Below are 24,635 nucleotides of genomic sequence, written 5' to 3'. Positions count from 1 at the left end.
ACGTGGCGCGCGGCCGGCAGAACGCAAGCGCGCGTCGGGGTCCCAGGGGTCGCGCTCTTGGCAAAGCTTGCGGCGCGGGGCTTACAGTGACACCGGGATCTTGGACAACCCCAGGGCGCCTGAAACCTCCGCGTCCGCGCCTCTCTGGATCCGAGCGACCTGCGGAGCGGGCTGGACTGTGGGGCCACGGTTGTGTCGGTGGGAACCCCTCTCCTGGGAAGGGAGTACCTTTAGTCTGGTCTTTTAGGGTGCTGGGAGCCAGGGCCTCTTGGAGTGGGGGTGTTAGAAAAGTATGCTAGAGGTCGGGGAGAGGAGATTCCCAAATTATCCTCGCCATCATTTGGAGTTTGCTCCTCACATGCAACTTTAAGGTGCTGGGGAGGCCAGGTGTGGCTTTTTAGAGTTCAGGGCACCCTCTCAAGGACCCAGTAGCCAGAGCATCGTACCAAGGAATCCAGGAACCAAGAAGTTGAGGCAGGAGGCAGAGATAAAAAATAGGCCACACTTGGCTAGGGTGATTCCCAGCATCTGAAAAGCTGAGGTAGGAGGATCCCCAAATCAAACCCAGCCTAGGCAATTTAGCGACTTAGGCTCTGTCTTAAAGTAGAAAATAAAGAGATGTAGCTCAGGTGCAAAAAACTCGTGTTCAGGCTCCAGTGTGGCAAAACAAACAACAAAACTAGACCACACTGAGTTTCGGGTACAGTTGTGTATTTAGAAATCTGACCCCTTGGAAGTGTCTTCCCAGTTCCCTTTATGAAGCACCTGTCAGTGTAGTCTCAACATTTCACCACTTTAATTGTGATTCTGTGCTGCGCCCAAGCTTTGCCGCTGGCAGAGATCAGGGCATCCCAGCCAGCCTCTACCCCTTCACCCACATGGTCACTGTGGAGATGACCATCTGGCCGGACTTGGGTGCTCCCAGGCAGAAGAAGGGCTGCAGAGGCCCAGGGAAGGCGGCCTGGGAGTAGGTGTGCAAGTGGGACCCGTCATTCACACTGTAGAAGGACACCTCCCCAGCCTCGAAGTCCAGGAAGATGCCTATGTGGCTAGGAGGCTCAGTCAGTGTGACAGGCGTGGTGGGCCCCGGGGACAGTGGCTGCTTCCCCTTCGACAGCTGTATCACCCAGAACCCATTTTCAGGGGACTTGGGCACTCTGTCCTTTCGGCTCACGTTGTCTCTGCACACGCCCAGGGCCCAGAGTGCGTCCCCGAGGAGGTTCATGCCCACTTCCCAGTAGTGCCTTCCTGAGGAGAAACTCTGCTGGCCCACGGCGCAGGGGTAGGCCAGGAACCGGTCCCTGCCGCAGGCAGTGCTGGCCTCAGGCAGGGGGCTGAGGTAGCGCCGCTGGCGGCTCTCATACAGGAGGAGGTAGGGGTATGCTGAGGTGGGATCCGGCATCACTTCCTCTGCAGACAGGGACAGGGCCAGGTGAGAAGGTGGGGCCAGTCAGAATTAGAGACTGGGGCAGGCGGCAGCTAGAGGCTAATGGCCTCTCTGCCCCACCCCCACACACCCTTTCTCCTCAGTAGCACAGGGAGACTAGACATACGGCCCGTGCCCCAGCTACCTGTGGCTGCTGATAGGACCCTGAGAGAGGGTGAGCAGGACCACAGGCTTAATCCAGTAGGAGGGAGGAGGAGGAAAGCTGCGTACAAAACACAGGCTCTGTGTCCCGTCAAAGGGCAGTGCAGTGCAAAGCCCCACAGGTGTGTGGCATCTGGGGGAAGGGGAGGGCATTATAAGGTACCAGGCCCCAGGCCCCACTTACCTTGGAAGCCCCTGAGCACGTCTCTCTGCCCGGGAACCCTGCATACAGTCCTGACCACCGCGGGGACAGCCACCTCTGGACACTGCACACTCAGGTTGCGCTTCCTCCAGGGGACACAGGCTCACTGTCCCTTCTGGCCCCACACAGAGCCCTCCCAGGCCCACCTCTGCCACCACCTCCACCGCTGGTGACTGCGTACCTGGCCAGGGTGCCCTTCATATCCTGCAGAAGACGGGGAGGAGAGCAGAGAATGGGCTCAGGTCCCAACTACCCCCACCATGTCCTTCTTAAAGCCATCTCTGTTGTCCACTTTCTGGGACAGGTTAAAAATGTCATTTCTACCAAAATCTGGGCTCCTGCACCCCTCAGGAGGCCCTGGGGCTTACCCTGACTCCATCCATCCTCAGCCCACAGCCAGATGCCTGAAAAGGCTGGAAGGCCCAGGAGAGCTGTTCTCCTTTCCCTTGAGGCTCTTTAGAGCTTCTCTTTGCCATGTCTGAATGGCCAGCTTCACTGCACTGTCCATCTGGTAACTGAGTGGTTAGTGGACAGGGAGTGGATATGGTGTGGGTCGCTGGGCAAAGTGGCTGGGATGCAGCTGGACAGTGAGATTTCATCACACTGCTCAGATTGCATGCAATTTAAAGCTTATGATTGTTTAATTCGGAGTTTTCTACTTAGTATTTCTTCGGCTGAGGATGACCACACGTAACTGAAACCTTGGAAAGAGTAGATAAGGGGGAGCTTCCTCTTTTTTTAGTCCGAGGTGGGTACAGACCAGCTGGATGCACAGAGCTGTCAGGGAGAAATGGGGGCTGAGGTTTGGGGAGGGAGAGAGGCTGGGATAACAGCTCAAGGGCCCTGGGTTTGGAGGGATTCTGGGAATGGGCAGTTCCCAACCACATTAACACCCTGGCCTGGAAGCAGCATGGGAATTAGGATGTTCAATGGCCATACTGTGGTTTGTCCTTTCCAAAACTCACGCCCCCATTTCATAGGTCCTAACCCCCAGGATCTCAGGGTGTGATGTACACATGACCCTCCACTTAAAATGGAGCTGTGTGCTGATAAACTCACTGAAAGGTGCAACCCTCAAAAGATGAAGGTGCGCCTAATAGCCCTGACCTCACTTAGCTGGAAAGCACCCTAGTTAGCTGGACGGCACTTGTGCACAACAGTGCTGAGATGGAGCGTTGTTCACCTGTTGCTATCCAGAAAGATCCAAATTCAAAATCTGAAGTTTGGTTTCTACTGAAAGCATATTTCTTTTACACCGTGATCAAGCTGAACCATCAAAAGGCTAGCTTAGGCTAAGTGAGTTCATTCAGGGGGTTTCCAATCCAACCTGAGGAGTGTCCTCATCAGAGGAGATCAGGGTACACACACCTGCAGAAGGCAGCCCTGTGAGGACAGGAAGGATCAACCCCGCCGTACCCTGATCTCAGCCTCCAGCCCCCAAGACTTTACACACTCAGGGTCTGGTCTTTAACCCTCTCAGCTTGTAATATGGTTGAGATCCCTGATCCAAAATCTGAAACTTTTTGAGGGCTGACCTGATGAGTAAGGCTGTGGGACATTCCACACCCCATCTGTGGGAAAGTTGCAGTCAAAATTCAGGCACAGCAAGGAAACTATATTATGTCTCCTGCAGCTCTGCGCATATGAAACAAATGGATTTCCTTTTTAAACACAGGTCTCAGCCCCAAGATGTCTCATGATGTCTCTGCAGATATCTGGAAATATCTGAAATCTGAGATGCTTCTGGCCCGAGGAATTTGGAAAGGGATGTTCCCCAAACCCTACTGTTGGGCTGCATTCCTTCTCCCTGTCCTGTGCACTCCAACCACAGGTTTCCCTGTGCCTCATTCTGGGGCAGAGCCCGTGAGGTGGCCTTACCTGCAGCATTTGCAGAGGCTCTCGCAGGCTCTGATCCTCCAGCTGCAGCAGCAGCAAGTCCAGGGAGCGGCGCTGCTGGTCCAGGGTGGCCTTGCTGTTTCGAAGCTGCATTGCTGTCTCCTCCTCCTCCCTCTTCAGGGCCCGGAGGAGTCTCTGCTCCTCCTCTGCCAGAAACAGTGCCACCTTCTCAAACTCCACCATAATCCTCTCCCTCCGGTCCTTCACTCTGTCCTGTGGGTGCAGGGACCCCACACCCATGTCAGACGTGGCCCCTGCACAGGACAGTAGTGCTCTGGGTCACACTGTACCTCCCTGGGCCCCTGGGACCTGGCCAGGGTTGGGAGCTTTAGGTGGAAACCAGGGGCTACTCAGAGGAGCAATGCACTGGGCCCAAGGGGCAATGTCCAACACCCTAACATTTGTGTGCCCTGGTACTGGTGGGACTCGGGGGCCCCTCCCAAAGGTTTTTAGGTATATTCCCTAAAAACCATAGGAGGCCACTGTTTTGGATTGGACTCCTGCCCTGGTCCCCTGCAGACCAGAAGGCAAGTAAGAAGAGAGGTTCCAGAGCTGTTGAACTTCCAGAAGCCAGGCTCAGAGATAGCACCTGGCCACTTCCAATGGATCACAAAGCTAATCCTTATGCAAAACTAACCTGGGATAACCTGGTGCTCACTAATCACTGTTTTCCTGTTGTTCTCCCTCTTCCTGCCTTAAAACGATGCCAACTATGAAATGACCAACCTGCTTCTTGTACTGACTCTGGTCATGTAGCTCTGTCTTTGAAGCCCCCCTTCTCAGCTCAGCCTACTTGCCATTTTGTGTGGAACAAGAGTCTCCTGATTCTAGAACTGAATGTGAAACCAACTAAACCCTTTGCTGGGTGTGGTTCTGCCCTGTGGCCCAGCACTTCCAGGATGGCATGGTCCCAGGAGTTCCAAGCCAGCCTGGCCAACACAGTGTCTCTGCCAAGCCTCTGATGGTCCAGAAAGCTCCACCGTCTGAGTCTCACATTTGTGTAAGGTTTCCCTCAGCCTGTGTGCCAACAGAATGAAAAATCACCTTTCTCTCCTGTTCACCTGTCTGTCAGCTTAACTCTTGCACCAGCCCCTGAGCCCAGGGGATCTGAGGAAATGTTTTTCTCTCTGTAGCAGGGGTAGGGTAAGGGGTGATGCTGAAGACTGGGACACCTTTATCAGCATCTCCCACGCATGGGAAGAGGGGATGGAAACCCAGAGGGACTGGAACAGGGATTGGAAGGGGGCTTTGGAGAACCACCTGCCACTGGGCTAAGGTCTGCTCCTCCTTGGCTTGCAGCTTCTCTGTTTTCCTCACCTCCTCCTGCAGGTACCCCATGTCCTCCTCCAGCTTCAACTGTGGGCACACAGAACCACAGGATTCAGGACCAGGGGTGCCCACATCTCCTGCAAGATTATGGCCTCTGAGGCTGCATCAACCCCAAAGACCATGGTAAGTAAGCATGGGGTCAGATATGCCACCCCTAAACAAGCTCCTCTGTCAGTGAAACAGTTCAGAACACAACACCACCACTTCAGCACTGGATTATTTTGAGCTGAAATATTTTGAGTGTTTGAAATATTTCAGTATTTCAGTTGAGTTATTTTGAGCACTTGAAAAAAAACCTACAGTTGCAAGCCTCTCTCCTTCCCATTTTCTTCTTAAAAGCTGGAAGGAGAAAAGCCACCAGTACAAGCTGTACCAGGAGAAAAGCAATTTGTCCTCATGGTTGAGGACAGAGCCTGAACCGAGAAATCTGTACAAATGGACCCTGTGAAACTGACCCTCTTCCAGTCACTTTTCCACCTGGCTACCCACCCTCATCAGAACCCCGGGGCGTGTTTGTCAGTCTTCAGTTTTCTCCTCATCCACATAAGGATAGTCCTCCCTCAGTGCCACACCAGGAAAAGGGTTCAGGGAGCTGAAGCTGTCAACGGTCAGAGTGGGCCTGGGTTTTGGAGGCCTTGTCACCCACTGGTTCTGTCCTAGGAGCCACAGTGCCCTTCCACAGTGGGGTCCTGTCTGTGGGTGATACACCGCACCCACAAACACATTCCTACCCTTGGGGCAGAGGGCCACTTGTCCCCTGAACAGCCCCTCCCCAGCCTCTGACCTTTGCCCCCCACCTTGTACTCCCGCAGGGCCTCCTCCACAGGCAGCACCCTGTGCTCCCGGTGCTCCTGTGCCTCCCTGCACACAACGCAGATGGGGCTCTGGTCCTCCAGGCAGAACAGCTTGATGGGTTCCTGGTGCGCTGGACACAGGTCCCGCTCCTGCAGCCCACGGTGCTGCCGTGCCATCTCAGCCACCTTGGTTAGCAGGCGGTTGGGCCGCAGGTTCCGCTGGGGCGACATCTCTCTGCACTCGGGGCAGGGGAAGACCCCCTTCTGCCTCCTCCTCCCCTTCTTGCCTTTCGCCTTCTCCCAGCTTGTCTGGATGCAGGTGCGGCAAAAGTTGTGGCCACAGGCAGTCATCACAGGATCCGTGAAGTAGTCAAGGCAGATGGAGCACGTGGCCTCCTCCTGCAGCTTTCTGGCCAGTTCCACAGCATCCATGGCTCCTGGGTTTCCACTGGGAGGAGGTTGGGACCTCATGGTTAGTGCCAAATCCCAGACCTAGGCTCTGCAGGCTTTCGGGATGCTGACCCCTTACAGAGGATTGTGTTGGGGGCCCACACTGTCTCCTTCAGTTTTGTTAATAACAAAGCAGAAATGCCTCCTGGAAACCGCAAAGACCCTTTGACCAGATGCAACCAGGCCCCTCCGGCTGTACACAAAGCGTGGCCCAGTCTCCACCCCGCCATCAGCTTGCTGGATGCCTGGCCAAGTCCTCACTCCTCCTTTGAAGCCTAGACCCTGTGCACCTGCTAGATCCGTTCAGGGAGAAGCCTCTGCCCTCCAAGCTTTCTCTCTGTCCCCAGCTGCCTTAGCCCTTGGCATTAAACCCCATCCCTGCCCTGGGATGACATGCCCACTGCAAGACACTCTGAGAAAGAGCCTTTCAACAAGTGTCAGAGTAACTTAAACTTCCCCTGTAGAGGACGGGGCCTGGTGGAGGGGAATTAGGTCATTGGGGTGCGACCTTGAAGGGGTGTTGGGACCCTGGTGCCTTCATGTCTCTACCTTCCTGTCAGTCAACAGAGGAAAATAGGAGGGAAGGAGGAAAGCTGATTTTTCCCATTAGGAAGGGAGATGCAGCATAGTGAAGACACAGGACCATTCCTGCAGGGGCACAAAACTACGAAAACACAGGCGCACACACAGACACCTACAGGGGGCGCACAAATGTACATGCAGTGCGCATACATACAGGCACACATGAACATGAGCTTGAACACACACATATAGATGCACGTGTGCACCTGTGTAAACACGTACACACACAAAACATGCATGCATGCATAGACACCTGTGGTCACGGGCACTCTGAATACTCACTGCAGCCTTCCCCTTCTTCCCGGGGTCTTTGAGGGGCAGGTCAGAGGTGGGTTTGAACCTTTAAACTTCAAGTGCTGCCCCTCCGCCCCTCCACACTCCTAAACCACAACGTCCTGGCGTCCAGAGAGGGCGCGGTCCTGGGGCTCGGGCGCCTAGTCCCGGGAGTTGTCCCTCTGTCTGTGTGGGCTCATCCGGGGTACCCGGGTCAGCATGGCGACCAAAGCGGGAGGACGCCGAGAGGGGCTCCGGGCGCTGGGGCTCCCGGGGGCCGAGAGGCTGGGTGTGTGCGGCGGAACTGGGGCGACCGCATCAGCTGGGACCCGGCTTTGTGGCGTCAATGGGGGCGTGGGGGGGGCGGATTGGAGTTGGAGGGGGGTCCTCCTGGCCGGAGGGAAGCGGAGGCAGGGCGCGGGGCGTGGCGGGCGAGCCCGGCCCTCCAGGTCAGCTGCGCCCTCGTCGTGGGTCCCAGAGAGGCGCTGCTCGTGGCGCACCGGCCAGCCGGGAGGGAGTGCGAACCTGGGCAGGTAGGCGAGGTTCTTACCTTGCACAGGTGGCTTTGATCCAGGTGCCACCTACAGCGCTCCCCAAGCCTCATCCTAAACTGATCCTAACCCTAATCCTAACCCTAGGGAGAAGACACAGATGGGAAGCTGAGGTTGAGGCTAGGCGAGGTTGGGGTCAGGGAATCCGGACCGTGGGAAGCTGAACCGCACCGGTCTGCTCTGTCCAAGGTGTGCTAGTGTGAACAGCCTGGCTTTAGGTGCCGACAACGCCTTGCTGGGTTCTCCCAGTCTCCTGTGGTGCTATTGAGGGGGGCCTGTAGAGGACGGGGCCTGGTGGAGGGGAATTAGGTCATTGGGGTGCGACCTTGAAGGGGTGTTGGGACCCTGGCGCCTTCCTGTCTCTGCTCCCTGCTCGCCAGGTGCGGGCCGATCTCTAGCACAGCTCTCTCCTGACTTCTGAGCCCCACAGCCCCCAAACAGTGGAGCTAGGCAACCAGGACTGGGACTTCTGAAACTGAGCTAGCTCCAAGATAAACCCTTCCTATTTTGTTGTAGTGACTGGAAGCTAACAGCAGGTTTGAATATAAATTTGAAAATCCTGATGGGTTGTTTCCTGTCCCTGGGAATTGTGTAGCCCTGGGGTTGGATGTCAAAGTTTCCTAAAATACAGAAAGTTAAAAGGGAAGGGTCAATATGCCTTTGGAGCAGAAAGAGTTTTTCAAAAAGACAGACACACAAGTAGATTTGGATGTGTTACCTAAACCATGATAGGCAGAGGGTCCCCAAGGAAAGACACAAGTCCCTGAGGTTCTACTGACTCTGGCACAGAGTGTGCATCTGGTGAGTCTTCTGCCTAAGAGAGAAGTGCGGAAAAACCACATGGCTAAAACGACATCGTGCATACAGAAAACTCTCCAAGTGCTCATTTTAATTGTAAGGATAGCATGTTAGTTTGCTCAGGTTGGGTAACAGCTCCTCTGAGCTCCTACTCCTTGGTTTGCAGGTGCTGTCTTTCCCCTGTGTCCTTTCTCTTATGACAACACCAGTTGTTGCATTAGGGCCTCATTTATCTTAAGTACGCCATTTCAAATGGTCACATTCTGTGGTCCCATGGACACAGTTCAGGCCTGACGGTCAGCAGATATGCCAAGTACCCACCATGTGCCAGGTGGCACAAGGGTCATAGAATTTCTATGACAGTCCCATCAGGCCCACTGGATCATGGTCTGTGTCAGAGCAGATCTTTCTCCCCAGGGAATGGAGAGAGCATCACAGGTAGAGATCTCAGCATGGCCCCAGGACTAGGGGGAAGGCTGCTGCTGGAGAAGGCATGGGGAGGGCTGGCACCCTGTGATAATTAATGGATTGTGTCAATTTGAGTAGAAAACACCCAGCTAAACTGGCTCAGTATAGTTCTGAGTGTGGAAGACCCACCCTAGGGAGCATTATCACCAGAATGGAACAAAAGGGAAAGAAAGAAGGAAGGATGACTTCCGTTTCTTCAGAAGAGCTCCAGTCTTCACCTTCACCTTGGATGTAATCTCTTGACTTTCAGTGCAGACTCTTCAGCCTCCTGATACAGAGTCTAATGAGACACTAAGGTGAGCTCCAGACCTTTGACTAGATCCTTTAGAGCACCAGTGAGCAGACAGCCCCTCTGTACTCTTCCACATCTGACTCTGTGGGTGGCCATTGTAAGCCAGTCTTGTAAGCATTGATTGATACATGCTTTCACCTGGAATTGGCCCCTAGGGAGAGTCAGAAGACCCAGTGTCCTCCTGCTGCTTGAGTCAGTGGCAGCGCCAGCTGCTGATGTCCCACACCCTCCTCAGAGTGCCATCGGGCCCTGCTGTGGCCTTCCCTTCTTCATGGCCTGCAAATGGGGCTTCTAAATCAGAAGACAAAACTCAACTTTATTTTTTAGAACAGTTTTAGGGTTAAGCAAATTTGGGAGAAAGAAACACAGATTTCCTGTTACTCCTTGCCTATTGCCAGTATCTCCTACTGGAGGGAAACAGTGTGACGTGTCATCTTCACCCAGCATCCAGGGCCCATTCTTGGTGTCTAACACCGCGGACTGGTGACACAAGTCCACATTCCAGTGTCATGCAGAGGAGTTTCACTGCCTGGAAAGTCCCCTATACTCCACCTGGTCATCTTTCCTCCCTACTCTGTAACCACTCATTATTTTGCCTTTTCCAGAATGTTCTATGATTGGAATCACACAGAATGTAGCTTTTTCAGACTGACTTCTTTTACTTAATATGCATTTAGATTTCCTCCATCTTTTTTCATGGCCCCATGGCTCATTTTTCTTTGTTGACAAGTAATGCTTTATTGTCAGGATTACCCTAGTTTATCCAGTCAACTACTGGTTGCTTCCAAATTTTGGCAAATATCCAGAAATCTTTTTATTCCCTCAATAGATTCTCCATGTTTCAGGGATTAAAGATCACATACGTATGCATAATGTAATATGCCCTTGAAGAGGATAAAGTCTCACGATACAGGCAGACACATATGGTTTCTTATACTCCGTTTATGAAGTAGTAAATGCCTACCCCAGGACATAGTATGTATAAGATACCAAGAATGAGAAAATTCACATCCTGAGCCACCTGCCAGTTGAAGATAGAAACCATAGGTACATTTGAAGCACCACGTTCCCCTCCCTGCTCCCTGCCCTATTGCTATTAACTGCTGACTTAATACTAGAAACATGATACTCTTGAGTTTCATTAGAATTCTAGCTCATACATATGTTTTCCTATCGAATATGTTTCTTGGTCTGTTTGAGTAGTTCTTCTCTAGCTTGTAGCTACAGATCATGCTATAGGGGAGGGAAAATTTTGCCCTTAGGGTTTCCAGTTGTGCCAGGGATGTAGCTCAGTAGCATAGCACCTGCCTGGCAAGCTCAAGGTCATGAATTCAATTCCTGACACCAAGAAAAAAAAAAGGACTTACAATTCTGCCTGAGAATTAGTTGTTGGTTTATTAGGTTGGTCTAAATGTTTGTACCCCGCAAAATTTCTGTTTTGCAATCCTCACTCTGTGCCCCTGAAGAGAAGGTGTTAGCTGTGGGATATAGGTATGAGTTCCTGAGGGTGCTTCATCAAGAGAATGAATCAGTGCTCTCATAAAAGGGATTCTCAGAGAGCCCCTCAACCTCCATCTTGCAGGGACACAGTGAGAAAGGCTGGCTGTGACCCAGGAAGCAGCCCTTACCAGACAGGGAATCTGCCTCTGACTTCTCTGACTTCCAAATGCCAGAGCGATAAGAAGCAGATTTCTGCTGTTTATAAGCCACCCACTATTTGCAGCCCCAATTGATCAAGAAAAGATGAAATAGATTAATAGGAGAAAAGAACATAAATTACATTTTCACATGTGTAAGCGACCCTTCACAGGAAAGTGAATACCCAAGCAATGGTTAGGCCTAAGCATATGTTTCCTAGGTAAGAAAAGCAGTATTTTGTGAAGAAGCAACTAAAATATATGAAGAGACTAAATGAAGATAAAAAACAATTTTAACAAGGACTGTTTGTACAGATTTCTGTCACTCTGGAATGCCCATCTTTGGTTGTAAAGACTGTCATTCCCCTGGTATAGGGAAGGCACCTTTGGGAGTGTCAGCTCCTGCTTTCAGGAGGAAAAAGGAAGGTCAGCATGCTGTTTTGCAGCTGCTGGTTTTTAGATGTCTTTAGCTCAGAGTAATCCTATGCCTAACTGCCACATCCTGGGGTGGAATAATCTGCTACTCAGTGCCCAGGCCTCCTTCCTTCCTATTATTTGTAGAATTTCAGCCTTTGATCTTTAGAACAACTCATTATTTGTACAAACACTCTATACTAAGGCTGATCCCATAATGCATCATTGGTACTGGTTGGATACACAGATGAAGGTTCAAATCTCAACAGTTTTACTGTTTTATAAAATAAAACATATTTCCAGGTGAGAGACTAAACTGGCTTTCATGACAGACACCCAAAAGCATTTAACAAAACTTCATTGGATTGCATTGCACCAGATGATAGTACTTACTTATATTTAGGAAACATTTCCTGAGCTATCCTAGCTATGCCAAGACACCAGAGGTCATGGCATCACCCATGGGTGCCCACCTGGCACATTCCTGCTGGCAGCCACCCGGCCCAGGTGTCAGCACTTCGAGAGTCAAGGAGTCACCTGAAGACCAGCCGAGTGAGTTGCTTGCAAACCCGCAAATGCCTGGCTTTGTCGGTCCTGTCCTGCTGTCTGGGGGTAATGCCAGCCACATTTCTCTGCCAAGAGAGCACAGAGTTGTAGCCCTTCTGCATGTGACTCAGATTTGTGTGTTGGGAAGGCTTCCCTGAGTACTCATGCATATGATTCAGAACTTGGATTGCTTTCTTCTTGCTCCTTTGCTTGGATTGCTTTCTCCTTGCTCCTTTGCTTTTCTCCATCTTAGTCCTCAACAAATCAACCCTCACATACCCGTCTTTCTCTTCCTCTCACTCATTTAAGCACTGCTCTGCCCGTGAAATTGTGGAAACTCAGCATATGTTAAGTGGAACATAGAAGGCCAGACTCTTGGATATGAAGAACAGGATGATAGGGATCCCCTTCGCAAGGGGCTGGCCCTCCCAGGAAAAGGCAAATTTTCTAATGAAATCATATCATGCTAAAATGCATCCAGTTTACCTGAATGGAGTTAGTTGCCCAAATCCTTTCTCCCCGGTGCCATCCAGCAGTTACCTAGGGTTAGCTCTTCACTGAGCCAAAGGTTGCCAAGACAAGGACTTCATGAAGAGGAATGACACCCAGATGAACTAATTTAGTTTAATAATGAAGGTCAGAGCTTAAAAAATTAGAACAAAGTGGGCTTAATTGTAAGTTTTTTGGATAGCTCCCAAGAAATCACCCTTTAATTTATACATCCTTAAATTTAAAAGAGATGATTTCCAGTTGTGTAAATACTAATTTAACTCATGGAGCTTTTGAATTTTGAATCAACAGGATATACATTGCTTTTATAAATTGGCTTGAGAAATGCACAGTTGCATGCTGGTATTTTCAGTGGACAAGAATGCTTACCCACTGTTGCATCTGTCTACAACAGGCCTTCACTTGACAATCAGCACCTTGAAAACACAGCAGGCAGCAACAAAAACTTAACTCACCAGATTGCTAGCATTAAGCTATGGGATTTAATAAAGACTTTAACGTGTAAATGATCCCAATGCGCAGCAAAGGGATGAAAAGCCTTACATTCTTACCATCACTATGCTCAGGTCATCCGCACTATCCAGTTGGTCTCCCAGCTTTCATGCTAGGAAACTCCCATTCTACTTTGCAAGCTTAATAGTAGAGAAGGGCAGGAGCCACTTTTGGGGCCTGGGAACCACAAGGTACAGCCACTTTTTCTGATCTAGTGAGTAGCTCTGAAAGCCTTTGGGGTGCTAGTAGGATGCTGTGGGCTCCACTGGGACCTACGCCCGCTCCCCGGGGATGCGGCATGCAAGCTGGATGTCCTTGAGCATTATGGTAACACGCTTGGCATGGATGGCACACAGGTTGGTGCCCTCGAAGAGCCCTACCAGGTAGGACTCGCAGGCCTCCTGCAACGCCTTCACTGCCGAACTCTGGAAGCGAAGGTCCGTCTTTAAGTCCTGAGCAACCTCGTGCACCAGGGGCTGAAACGGGAGCTTTCGGATCAACAGCTCAGTAGACTTTTGATACCAACGGATCTCGCGCAGCGCCACGGCGCCAGGCCGATAACGATGAGGCTTCTTCACACCCCCGTGGCCAGTGCAGTCCTGCGGGCCACCTTGGTAGCCAACTGCTTGCGAGGAGCCTTGCTGCCTGTCGATTTGCGCGCAGTCTGCTAAGTGCGATCCATCACAGGAATCACACTCCTTTCTGCCTCTTCGATTACCTCCAAACGCATTGCATGGGCCCGCTTTTATAGAGCTTGCTGTGTTCTCATTGGCCAGCCCTATATGGTGTGATGGCAGGCAGCACTCTGATTGGCTGATGGGGTGCTCCTGACTGCAGTCTGTGGCTTATAGTCACACCGACTTCCCAGCTGCTTGACCTGTTGTGCATGCGCCCGTGTCTCTGTCTGTCTCTGTCTCTGTCTCTCTCTCTCTGTGCATGTGTGTGCGTGTGTGTGTGTAGTGGGGGCTGGCTGGGGCAGTGGGCATGCTCTTTCTCCTCTCAAGTTACCTCTTAAGCCCACCCTCGCCACTGGCCAAGACAGAAAGAACGTTCTAGAACCCAGGACTCTGCACGGCATGTTGACATAATGACAGTGTTGCATTTTCCTCAGCACTAGGTCCCTAGATAAAACCATGAAGGAGTCCCAGCTCCATATGGCTCAGAGGAGGGAGAAAGAACAATGAATGGGGGGAAAAAAGAATAGCTGATTCTGAGTTCTTCATGCACATATACAATATCACACACAACGCAGAGGCTGCATTTTGTCTTCTCCTCTTCAATTTTGTTGGAAATGCTAATTTTCATTAAGAGCAGCACATGTTTTGGAGTGTAGCTGAATCTATGTCTAGAATGCAACAAAGCAAAAACAAAACCCAGAAATTGTTTTCGGAAAGAAAAAAAAATTCTTTCAATAATTTTCAGGGCATGCTCAGTTTTAAAGGATCTCTCATAGCCGCAGTATACGCCTCTGAGCATCAAACCTCAGTAATTAGGGCTAGAATGCATTTAGTTGCCAAGCGTAGTGGCACAGGCCTGTGATCCCAGCACTTAGGAGGCTGAGGCAGGAGGACTGCTGTGAGCTTGAGGCCAGCCTGGGCTACAAAGTGAATTCAAGGTCAGTCTGAACTGCATAGTGAAATACTGTCTCAACAAAACAAAAATAAAGAGAATACACTTAGTTTATGAGGAGAGAGTTAACATACACAAGTCTGATCATAAAAGGATAGAAACTGTGACTCATTTTTATTGATTTGGTAAAAAGAAACATGTTTTGTAACTTAAACCCAACACCTATTTGAAAAGTTTTGGTACAGAAGTGTGTGAATGTGTTGGAGCGGGAAAGAAGTGAGCAGAGACTCCAAACGTGTGCAGCCCAGCGGAGGTCAGCTTGGTTAGACTTTTGTCTGTGGGACCAAATAATTGAGGGAGCAACTGAAAGGAGGAAAGGCTTATCTTGGCTCATGGCTTCAGCCCACTGGTGGCCAGCTTCATTGCTGTGGGCCTATGCCAAAGGTGGAAGGGCCTGGGCAAAAGAAAGCAGTTGGCAGCCAGGGAGCAGAGAGGAAAGGGCCCGAATAAGATACAGGCCCCAAGACCACACTGCCTGGACCCACTCCCTTCAACTAAACCCCAACTCCTAAGTTTCCATTACATCCTAATAATGCCATCAAACTATGATCTCAGCATGGATTAATCCACTAATGATAAAGTGAGAGCTCTCATGATCCAGTAGCCCTTGGAAAGCCCTATCTCTGCATATGAGACTTTTGTGACATTTTAGATCTAAATTGAAAAACCAGGACAAAATAATGTACTTGGGAAGGGGTGAAGGTTTGAGCCAGGTGTTGCTGGGTATCCAGAGCAGGGGGCCTGTAGGCTTTGCAGCAGTGTGTGCCTAGGAACCTGGGGTCCGGATCTGAGTACTGTCTAGCATGGCTTTTGGACAGGCGGAAAGGGCCTCACTTCCAAGGAGGATAAACTGCAGCCCTCATACCTGGGGAAGAGGCAACCCTAGTGACTTAAAGTTTATAAAATCAGGAGACTCTCCAGGAATCAGAGCTTGATGCAGTGAGGAGGTGGTCCAGGGTACACAGGATGCCTGTGGAGCCCTGGACAGTTGTCAGCATCTTCAGCTGAAGGAAATACGGTGAGAGCAGGGTGCCTTGTGGTCTCCAGTAACCAGAAGGCATTCTATGCTGTCTCTTGTGAGCCTGAGGCCAGGATGTCTCCTATACTACCTAGCTCTATCTGCTGCCTCAGCACGCCGTGAGATTGGCCTGACCCTTCTTTATCAGAGTGTGTGCCCTTCAGTTGCTACTCAAGCTGGAGTCCTTCCTGCTTTCTCTTACTTTTCCATTAAAACCTTTGCCTGTGCTTTCATAGTGCTGCTTGTTTTATTTTCAATTATCACTAAAACTAGTGACAATTCCAGTTTTCATATGTTCATTAGTATGGATAGTAGTGTAATTAGTTGACTTTTGTGTCCATCTTGTATTCTCTGAAGTTAGTGAGTTCATTTGTTTTGAAGGTTCCTTGGAATTTTCTGTACAGACAATCACATCATCTTAAAAATAGGTTTTATTTTTTCTACCACTTGCATGGCCTTTTTTCCCCCCTTTCGGCACTGGCTAAAGCCTCCAACAGTATGTTGACAGAGTGGTGGAGAGATGGACAGTCTTCATATTCCCAGTCATTGAACACAAACATACAGGAAAGAATCTATTCAGGGAGGCCAGGCTGACTCTGAGCATCAAGGCCTCTGGGACATACATGCACACTGGGGGTGCTGGTGAGCTCAGCACAGCCCAGACCTGTTTCTCTGCAGAATTGCTATTGCCTAAGGTGACACTTTCATCCAGAGTCTAAGGGAACCCAGAAACCAGGAGGAGGGGGTTGGTCCATTTTGCAGAAATTGGGCGGTCTTTTAAACATCTGTGTGACACAGCTCTCCTTAACCCTGAAACCACCATTCTCCTCTCACATTCCAGGGATGATTCAGTGGGGAGAGTCTGTAGAAATAGATCACATGGTGTTTACCTTTCTGTGACTGGCTTATCACATTTGCATGTCATCCTGATTCATCCACATCATCAGCAAATGACAGGATTTTCTTCCTTTTGTGACTGAATTCCATTGTGTACAGTTGGCCCTCATATCTGTAGATTCAGAGGATCTAGAATCAAAATTACCTGAAAGACTTTGTAGTGAAGATGTATAGAGGTTTTCTTGTCATGATTTCCTAAACAATATAGGTTATCAACTATTTACATAGCATTTACAGTGTATTATGCATTAAGAATCATTTTGAGATGATTTAAATTATGTTGGAGGATGTTTGTAGGGTATATTGAAATAGTATGACATTTAATATAAGAAACACAGCACTCACAGATTTTGGTATTCAAATAGGGTCCTGAAACCTATCCCCTGTGGATACTGAGGGACAACATATAGATTCATCCATATTGTCACAAATGTCAGAATACCATCCTTTTTAAGGCCGCATAGTATTCCCTTATGTAGATGTACCATATTTTCTTTATTCACTTATCCCTTGAAGGATATTTAGGCTGATTCAATATTTTAGCTATTGTGAATAGTGCTACAATACACATAGGTGTCTCTTCACATACTCATTTTAATTTCTTTTGGACATATACCCGGAAGTGGATTGCTGGATCAAGTAGTATTCTTTCCAATTATTTGAGAGGAGAGATTATTGAATGTTGGATGAGCCTGTAAGAGCTGACGCAGCGGAGGAGAGAGAAAGTAAACATGGGTGTGGGCTGGGAGGCAGACACAGACCCAGAAGAGGGACACAGGACACATGAGGCCAGGCTGAGAGTCCTGGGTACCACAAGCAACACTGGTGGGATAGTGCCAAGTTCCCCTTCCGGGTCCCCGCTCCTCTCTTTCTCGTCATCTCAGACAGGCTCACCCACAGGGATGTGCGCAGTGTGGCCAAGATGATTCTGACGAGGGTGTGTGTGCCCTCAATGGCCAGGGAACTGCTCCCCACCCCGCAGGGAGCAGCAGAGGGCGTGTCAAGGCAGAGAAGAGCCAGCTATGGCCATGTCAGTGTGGGCCCCACCAGCTGCTTCCCAGCCAGGGTCCCAGCAGACCCCCCCCCATGCTCCGTGTGCTAAGAGTGCTGCTTCCTTTCTGCAGGAGGGGCCTGCAGCATCACTGACGGGAAGAGACAGACTCCTTGCAAACATCTCATCTACTCTGACCTTTCCAGTTTCCCTACATGTCCATTTGTTTTTCTCCCTGTCTTTGAGTCTTGTTATTTGTTACATTCATTTATGAGGTTGAGAATGTTTAAAAAATTGAGCTGAAATCTACATGACATACAGGCAACCATTGTAAAGTGAACAACCTAGGGGCATTTAGCACATTCTCTATGTCATGCAAGCACCATCTCTGTCTAGTTCCAAACAGTCTCATCACAAAACCCTGTGCCCAGTAGGCAGTATCTATTCTCCCTCCCGCAGCTCCTGACAACTAATCCTGACACTAATTTGCCCATTCTGACACTTCATATAAATGAGGTTATATAATATATACGCGTTTTTGTGCCTGGCTTACCTCATGGAGCATAACATTTTTGAAGTTCATCCATGAGGTAGTACGAATCAGTGATTCATTCACAGTTAACAACAAATACTCCATGGCTCAGACAGACCACAGCTGAGTCACTCATTCATCAGTTGTTCCCACTTTTTGGATATTATACATAATGCTGCTGTGAACATCTGTGCACAAGTTTCTGCTGGGTCTGCATTTTCACTTGTCTTGGGCCTGCATCTAGGAGTGGAATTGCCAGGCCACATGGTGCTGTTGTCCTCATGCATGAGTTTCTGTGCTGTTCTCATGGAAGGGCAGCCCTTGTAAATGATAATATGATGGATGACAGACCTTAGACCAGAGCTGCCCAAGGAGAACATTTTGTGATAATGAAATATTCTTTATTTGGCAAAACAATTGAGGAATTGTTTGTATTAAATTTTTTTTTTTTTTTTTTGGTTTTTCTCCGGTACCGGGAACCGAACTCACGACCTTGCGCTTGCCAGGCAGGCGCTTTTGCCGCCGAGCTAAATCCCCAGCCTGTGTTAAATTTTAATTAACTGAAAATTAATCCTGTGGCTTGTTGCTGTATCCTGGGCAGCTGAGTTTAGAGGTGTAAATGAAAATCTACCCTGAATAACCTCCCTTCACTGCCTCCCTTTTAGATGTGGGAATCCATGGTGATGCTTGAAACATCTATGCTTCAGCTCTGAAAAAAGCTTCTTAGATTCCCCTGAAGGGTTTGAAACGATAGGATGACTTACTCAGAAATGTCCAGCCAGGTGTGGTAGCACATGCCTGTAATCCCAGCACTTGGGAGGCTGAGGCAGGAGGATCACCAAAAGTTTGAGGCCAGTATGGGCTACATAATGACTTCAAGGCCAGTCTGGACTACATAGTCAGATCTTGTCTCAAAAAAAAAAAAAAAAAAAAAAAAAAAAAGTGTCCCAATCTTGCCAGACACCTAAAATCCCAGCCCTTGGGAACCTGAGGCAGGAGGATCAAAAGTTTGAGTACTTTCTGGGTAATTTAGAGAGACCCTGGTTCAAAAAGTACAAAATAAAAAGGGCTGGGGATGTAACTCAGTGCAAAGGCTCTGGGTTCAATCTCCAGCATCCCCCTACAAACATGTTCAATCTGTGTGTTTGACAAGCCAATGTTATAAAAATAAAAGAAGTTTTGTAAATTATGTGCATTTTATAAGCTATATTAAATATTTTATGTGCTGCCCAAGACAATTCTTCTTCACTCCACGCAGCCTAGGCAAGCGAGGCACACAGACTGGGCATACTTCAACTTAGAGCTACCAGTGCATGATGATTTAGACTAGAATCGAAGGCTCTCATGAGAAATAGAAGGGTTAGAGCTCTGAAAGGCCAGTCCTTGTGTCATTGTTTTACTGGAATGGTAAATGTGTGGTGAATGATCCACACAAACTTGTGAGTATTCTGTTTTTAAGAGTAAGGGTTGGAGCTGTGAGTTATCAACTTATACACAAATAGTTACTTAGAACTGGACTGTTTTCTAAAGATTTGTGGTCAGCTCCATATGCTATCTGGGAGACTTGAGTAAACCTAATTTTAGTAGGATAAATACATATTAAATGTAATATTATACAATATGTCTTATATAATACTTCTTGTCTTGCTGGCCTGTATTTGTTTGTTTGGGTTTTTTTGGTTTTGGTTTTTCTCCGGTACTGGGAATCGAACTCACGACCTCGCACTTGCCAGGCAGGCGCTGTGCCGCTGAGCAAAATCCCCAGCCCCATGTATTTGTTATAATTAATGAAAACAGCATAGGAAAAAGGAAAAATGGGTAACATTTACCCAGCTCTGAGCTATGTTTTAAAGGATTATCATAGGTAATTCCTGTAATCCCCCATAGGTCCTTTATAACAGAATGTGGAGCTCATGAACAATTATTACTTTCTGGTTCTAAAAGTTTAAATTTGTTATTCATTACATTTTTATTAAAATAAATGCAAATTTTTATTAAACTCAGTGTACTACTTATTTTGATTTCTGATCTGAGCAACTTAGGACGTTCCTTAATTAATGTTTGGCCAACTTAAATAAAACTAAATGTAAGTATCCTATTTCTCCTTAAAACATTTACACCCTGTTTTAAGACACAGCAATTAAGTATTAAAAATAAACTTTCCCAAGACCTTTTAGAAATCCCAATCCAACAAAATCGGGCCCTGACTCACGTGGATTTCACTTTGTTAAAATTTAGCTATTCCGACTCGAGGCTCAAACACTAGCATTTTAAATGGAAACCCCAAGATTTCTCCCTCAGAACCTAACACCACAGATTCTCAGATTACGTTCGCCGCCAGACGAACTGACTGACCGTCAACCCTGGAGAACGCAGGCACTCCCACGTCTTAAGTGGGAACTTTCTGGAGCTCCAGGTTCTTTGCACCAGTCCTCCTGGGGAGGGGACGCTACAGGGGGCAGCAGCGGGGACTAAGTCCGTCTGTGACGGATGCAAGTACGAGCAAGCAGGGGCCCCAGGTCGGGCCCCACGGGAGCCCCGGGCGCCTCCTAGCCCGGTCTTTCCGGGACGGTGGCGAGGCGCTGGCCGCGGGGGCTGCGATGTCAGGGCGGCTCTTTTCTCCAGGCGCTGTCCGCCGCTCTCCCTTGCCCTTAGCCTGGTGGCGGCTCTCGGTCTTGGGCAGCGGCACGCCCTAGATGTTGGGCAGGACGCCGCCCTGCGCCAAAGTCACGGGCCCGGCAGCTTGCCGAGCGCCTCGTCTTTCGGGGTGGCCAGCCGCAGGTGGCGCGGGAGGACGCGCTCTTCTTGTCGCTGCTGTTACCCGCCAGCTCCAGGATCTCGGCCGTCAGGTACCTCAGCACGGCAGCCAGGTACACCCGGGCGCGGCGCCCGCGCGCTCCGAGTAGTGATCCTTGCGGAGCAGGCGGTGCACGCGGCCCACGGGGAACTGCAGGCCTGCGCGCGAGCCTTGACGCGCGCCTTGCCTCCCAGTTTGCTGCGGCGGGCCCTCTCGAAAAACCCAGGCAAGCCACGGGACAGCACAAACGAGCACGGCCCCAGAGAGGCCTTATATATGGCGCGGAGGTAGGCTAGTCGGCGCCGTTCGATTGGATGGCATCAGTAGCCAATCAGAAAAGCAATCCGGCATCTCCTAATACGCGCATGTCTTGCCCTGCGATTACGTAACTCCACGTTCTCTCCAATCAGAAGAGACACATTTTTGATCCTTTATTTGAATACAAGACACAAACAGCGTTGGTTTGTGCTCCTCCTGTGTGTTCGGAGACGTCTGCCGTCATGCCTGACCCGTCCAAATCTGCTCCGGCCCCCAAAAAGGGCTCCAAGAAGGCCATCACCAAAGCACAGAAGAAGGACGGCAAGAAGCGCAAGCGCGGCCGCAAGGAGAGCTACTCCATCTACGTGTACAAGGTGCTGAAGCAGGTGCACCCCGACACGGGCATCTCGTCCAAGGCCATGGGCATCATGAACTCCTTCGTCAACGACATCTTCGAGCGCATCGCGGGCGAGGCGTCGCGCCTGGCGCACTACAACAAGCGCTCGACCATCACGTCCCGCGAGGTGCAGACGGCCGTGCGCCTGCTGCTGCCCGGGGAGCTGGCCAAGCACGCGGTGTCGGAGGGCACCAAGGCCGTCACCAAGTACACCAGCTCCAAGTGAGCGCGCCGCGGGCGCCCGAACCCAAAGGCTCTTTTCAGAGCCACCCACACGGTCGAGAAAGGGTTTTGGACACGGTGAGGGGTTATTACCTAAGCGCGCATATTGACGTGCGCCGTAGCGGCTCCTTGCTCCTGGGCGCCTGCTCTGAGTCTTCTGTGAGCATAATGCAGGAATGTATTTCGTTTTAAAGTGGGGGCAGGAATGGTGGCATAAAGGCACGCTAGCAGATGCAGGCGCGTAACCCTCTGCCCAACCCCACACCTTATAGCAGATGCGGGCACGTTTCCCCTACCCTGGGAGAATATTGTATCCCCCACCCCGGTGCCGGTCACCTCCTGGTGGCCGAGGTCAGGGGCGATGGCCACGAGCTTGGTGAGGCCGCCGCATCTTGCGCTACCTTGTGGCAGGTCCTGGCTCTGCGGCTTTCTACGACCTAGTCCCCGGACCGATGAGATAGACATCTTTATCCTGGAGTAGTGAACATTCCAGGAGGATGTTTGCCTGGCAAAATCCTGCAATAGCAGTAGGCTTGAATCCCGGGCCACGGCCGTGCCCGTCGTCCGTGAGCTGGATGCTTTAAATGACCACAGCTGACCACAGCTTTGACCTCAGGGGTCGGGGGAAGTTTCCTCTGACCAAACCCTAACCCAGGGGTCAGAGGAAAGTAATTCTTTCGTTTTGAACAAATGTAGCTTTCTCTTCGGGCACACTGTTTTCTGGCAGTGTTCCTAAGACAGGATAACCTTTTTTTTCACGTTCGTGGTATTTGCTTGGAGAGTGCCGTTTTGGTGCTAGGAAAGTGTTTTGGCACAAATCTTCGTTTCGAAGCGGACACAGACTGACTTTTTCTGAATTTGACTTTTTGTATTTATAAAAAGGGGTTTTGTAATAATTTGACTTGAGAGAATTAGAAGTATTGAGTATTGGTTATTGTCTTGGTAAATAAATGTTAATATATGTTTCCAAGTCGTTTCTCCAAAGGAAGCCTGTCTCCTGTCTGGGCTGGTGCAGAGGTGCCGGACTCGGTGAAGTGCTTCCTACAGTGGCTGTCGCCAGCTCTCTTCCTGCATGGAGCTTTTAAAATAATTCTGAAAATTAAAGTTTTAAAATTGAAGGTATTTTTATCGAATCTTCAAATAGTTGCAAGGATGCATATCCCAATGTGACACCTTCTTAAGTGGCATTTCAAGAAATTGCTGTCTCTGAACTCATTTTTCCATTTTCCTTTTGCCTCAGAATGTCATCCTACAGCAATTATATATATGTTTTTGTCTATTGCCTTTCTTGAAAAAACAGTGTGTCAATTGAAATTTAAACATTTTAGGTGACCAAAGGTCCTCTGTTAAAAAATTCATCTGGACAGTACAAAATTGTTTAAGTTAGTGTAACTAAATTTTTATTTCAATGAGCTGAGTGTCGGTTCTTCCTTCCCTCTTTTAGACTTTCTGCCTTGTTTACTTCATGTATATATGGGCATAAATAGTGTTGGTATGGTTACTATCTTAGCAGTGTACAGCATCACTTTCATTCTGTTTTCTTTTGGTAGTTAAGAAAATTATGGAAAAAACATAGGAATTAAAGTTTTTTCATAGCTATTTTACTCAATTCTTTGCCTTCCTAGTTATAATTTAAAACTTAAACAGTGATCCAGCATTGAAATTAAGTGGTACCTGTCAGCCATGACTGAGACATCCAAGCCACTAACCCCAACCTATAAATTGGAAATGAAGTTTTTGTGTTTTTTTTTCTTTTCAGTGCTGGTCAAACATATGAAGTTTTAAAGGAGTATCTGTAGCCAGTTAATGTAGATCCATGTGGTTCTCTACCTTAAGGAGACAAACACATAGGTTTAATAAAATGAAATTTGCCTCCTGCAGACAGAGGAGTGATTGTACTGGCAGTAGGCAGAATCAGTGAGCAAAATGAATGCATCATAATTTCCAAATATAATTCTATAAGAATACATTTTGTTGTAGATAACACAAAATGTGGATTAATTTCTCATTTTCCCTAATTCTTCTGGCAACGGCTTGTAGTACGAATAGAAAGCCTTTACTTGCTGCATGGCAACCCCAGTCCCAGGATGTATAGAATTGTCCCTCCCTCCTTGGAGAAAAATCAGTTAAGGGAAAGAACACAAAACAGGGTCTCGGCTATAGAGATTGCTATAACGAAAAAAGTGAGAGAAATTTTACACAAACACATGCCTATAATTCCACTTTTACAACAGAGAAGAAGACATATTCTATTTCAGGTGAAAGGTAAAAGAAGCAACACATTTTAAAATATTTTAAAATCTATAGAGATTAAGAGAACAGGGTTTACACACTGGAACTATTCTGATTCTGAATAAACCAAGCTAACACTTGAAGTGGGTTCTAGAAAAAGTGGGAGGGTACCATCTGAAAAGCATAGAAGAGACTGCCCTTCCTGCTAAGGCTTTCAAGTAAAATTTCCTAATCAATGGGAAAAAACCAAAGATTTGGAGGGCAAGAAACAACTGTTCCTTTGAGAAGAAGCTACAAGCTCAAAGAAGTGAACTTAGCATATGAGGCAATAAGAGGTTAAATGCGAACAGATGCAGGGCTGACACTGTGGCAGATGTGAGAAGACAGCCAGCCATTGTCTACCATCAGACAGAGTCTCAAATTTGAATCCAAGCCAACTATGAGCTCTTGGAGGGGTGGGGTCTCTTCCAGGTATTTGTGATTGAGGATACAGCCTGGATCCCAGGCAGGCCTGCATGCCTTGGAAATTAATATGTAACCAAGCAAACATAGTACTTACTTTGTTCATAGCTCCACAGGTTTTGAAAAGAAAGGTACAGATTAACTGTATGTAAAAGATATTTCACATAGGTTGTGTACATGATATACTGTATGACATGTGTATATATATATGTATTTTGCACGTATGCTTGGAGATGAAATGGAAAGATCTTCACTGTTCACGATGGGAAAAAATGCATACATTATGCGAATGAAGAAATACCAGATTCTCTCAGGTGGGGATTTTAAAGGTAGAGTCCAGGATCTGTGTGCCTGCGGGAGTAGTGTTTCCAAAGGAAC

The 24,635-nt window shown here is 48.8% G+C and overlaps 3 protein-coding genes, 1 long non-coding RNA gene and 1 pseudogene across 9 annotated transcripts; 2 read left to right on the top strand and 3 right to left on the bottom strand.

The window, feature by feature from the left end:
* Positions 1 to 23: 23 nt before the first annotated feature.
* On the top strand, positions 24 to 12,116 carry LOC106147555. Of its 4 annotated transcripts, none has more exons than XR_001232484.1 (5): positions 24 to 198; positions 4,443 to 4,686; positions 5,016 to 5,138; positions 9,182 to 9,227; positions 11,678 to 12,116. It is a non-coding gene; the product is annotated as an uncharacterized LOC106147555 (long non-coding RNA). The 4 variants fall into 4 exon arrangements; XR_001232485.1 differs by lacking the exon at positions 24 to 198 and adding an exon at positions 2,331 to 2,538; XR_001232486.1 differs by lacking the exon at positions 9,182 to 9,227.
* Trim17 (tripartite motif containing 17) lies at positions 775 to 7,431 on the bottom strand. Of its 3 annotated transcripts, none has more exons than XM_005414229.2 (7): positions 7,124 to 7,431; positions 5,813 to 6,257; positions 4,947 to 5,042; positions 3,669 to 3,899; positions 1,972 to 1,994; positions 1,773 to 1,876; positions 775 to 1,410 (listed from the first exon to the last, which is right to left on the bottom strand). In XM_005414229.2, the coding sequence occupies exons 2-7, from the start codon at positions 6,239 to 6,241 to the stop codon at positions 863 to 865; spliced, it is 1,431 nt and encodes a 476-aa protein (XP_005414286.1). In that variant the 5' UTR covers positions 6,242 to 6,257; positions 7,124 to 7,431; the 3' UTR covers positions 775 to 862. The 3 variants fall into 3 exon arrangements, with proteins under 3 accessions (XP_005414286.1, XP_005414287.1, XP_005414288.1); XM_005414230.2 differs by having other exon boundaries at positions 5,004 to 5,042; XM_005414231.2 differs by lacking the exon at positions 4,947 to 5,042.
* Positions 12,117 to 12,730: 614 nt separating the features above from the next.
* Positions 12,731 to 14,385, bottom strand: LOC102012486 (annotated as a pseudogene).
* A 47-nt stretch (positions 14,386 to 14,432) lies between these two features.
* LOC102022141 (histone H2A type 1-D) lies at positions 14,433 to 21,188 on the bottom strand. Its single transcript, XM_013509722.1, is given in 7 exon segments — positions 14,433 to 16,478; positions 20,245 to 20,628; positions 20,631 to 20,699; positions 20,702 to 20,767; positions 20,770 to 20,853; positions 20,856 to 20,978; positions 21,137 to 21,188. Coding segments are annotated over 6 exon segments (684 nt in total). The 3' UTR covers positions 14,433 to 16,478; positions 20,245 to 20,338.
* Positions 20,879 to 23,086, top strand: LOC102012817 (histone H2B type 3-B). The gene has a single exon (XM_005414232.2). The coding sequence runs from the start codon at positions 21,187 to 21,189 to the stop codon at positions 21,565 to 21,567; it is 381 nt and encodes a 126-aa protein (XP_005414289.1). The 5' UTR covers positions 20,879 to 21,186; the 3' UTR covers positions 21,568 to 23,086.
* The last annotated feature ends 1,549 nt before the right edge of the window (positions 23,087 to 24,635 follow it).

This window comes from Chinchilla lanigera, unplaced genomic scaffold (genome assembly GCF_000276665.1).
Source record: "Chinchilla lanigera isolate Chin_1 unplaced genomic scaffold, ChiLan1.0 scaffold00180, whole genome shotgun sequence".
Taxonomy (NCBI): domain Eukaryota; kingdom Metazoa; phylum Chordata; class Mammalia; order Rodentia; family Chinchillidae; genus Chinchilla; species Chinchilla lanigera.
The sequence above is the reverse complement of the archived record's forward strand: the minus strand, read 5'-3'. Positions and strand labels throughout refer to the sequence as shown.

Bases quoted from the DNA above. Each gene is read 5' to 3' on its own strand.
- Trim17 (XM_005414229.2), bottom strand. From the start codon at position 6,241: ATGGATGCTGTGGAACTGGCCAGAAAGCTGCAGGAGGAGGCCACGTGC. The intron at 5,043-5,812 runs GTGGGGGGCAAA...GTGTGCCCACAG, and splicing joins AGGCCCTGCGGGAGTACAAG to TTGAAGCTGGAGGAGGACAT. The intron at 1,411-1,772 runs GTAAGTGGGGCC...CCCTGTCTGCAG, and splicing joins CGTGCTCAGGGGCTTCCAAG to AGGAAGTGATGCCGGATCCC.
- LOC102012817 (XM_005414232.2), top strand. From the start codon at position 21,187: ATGCCTGACCCGTCCAAATCTGCTCCGGCCCCCAAAAAGGGCTCCAAG.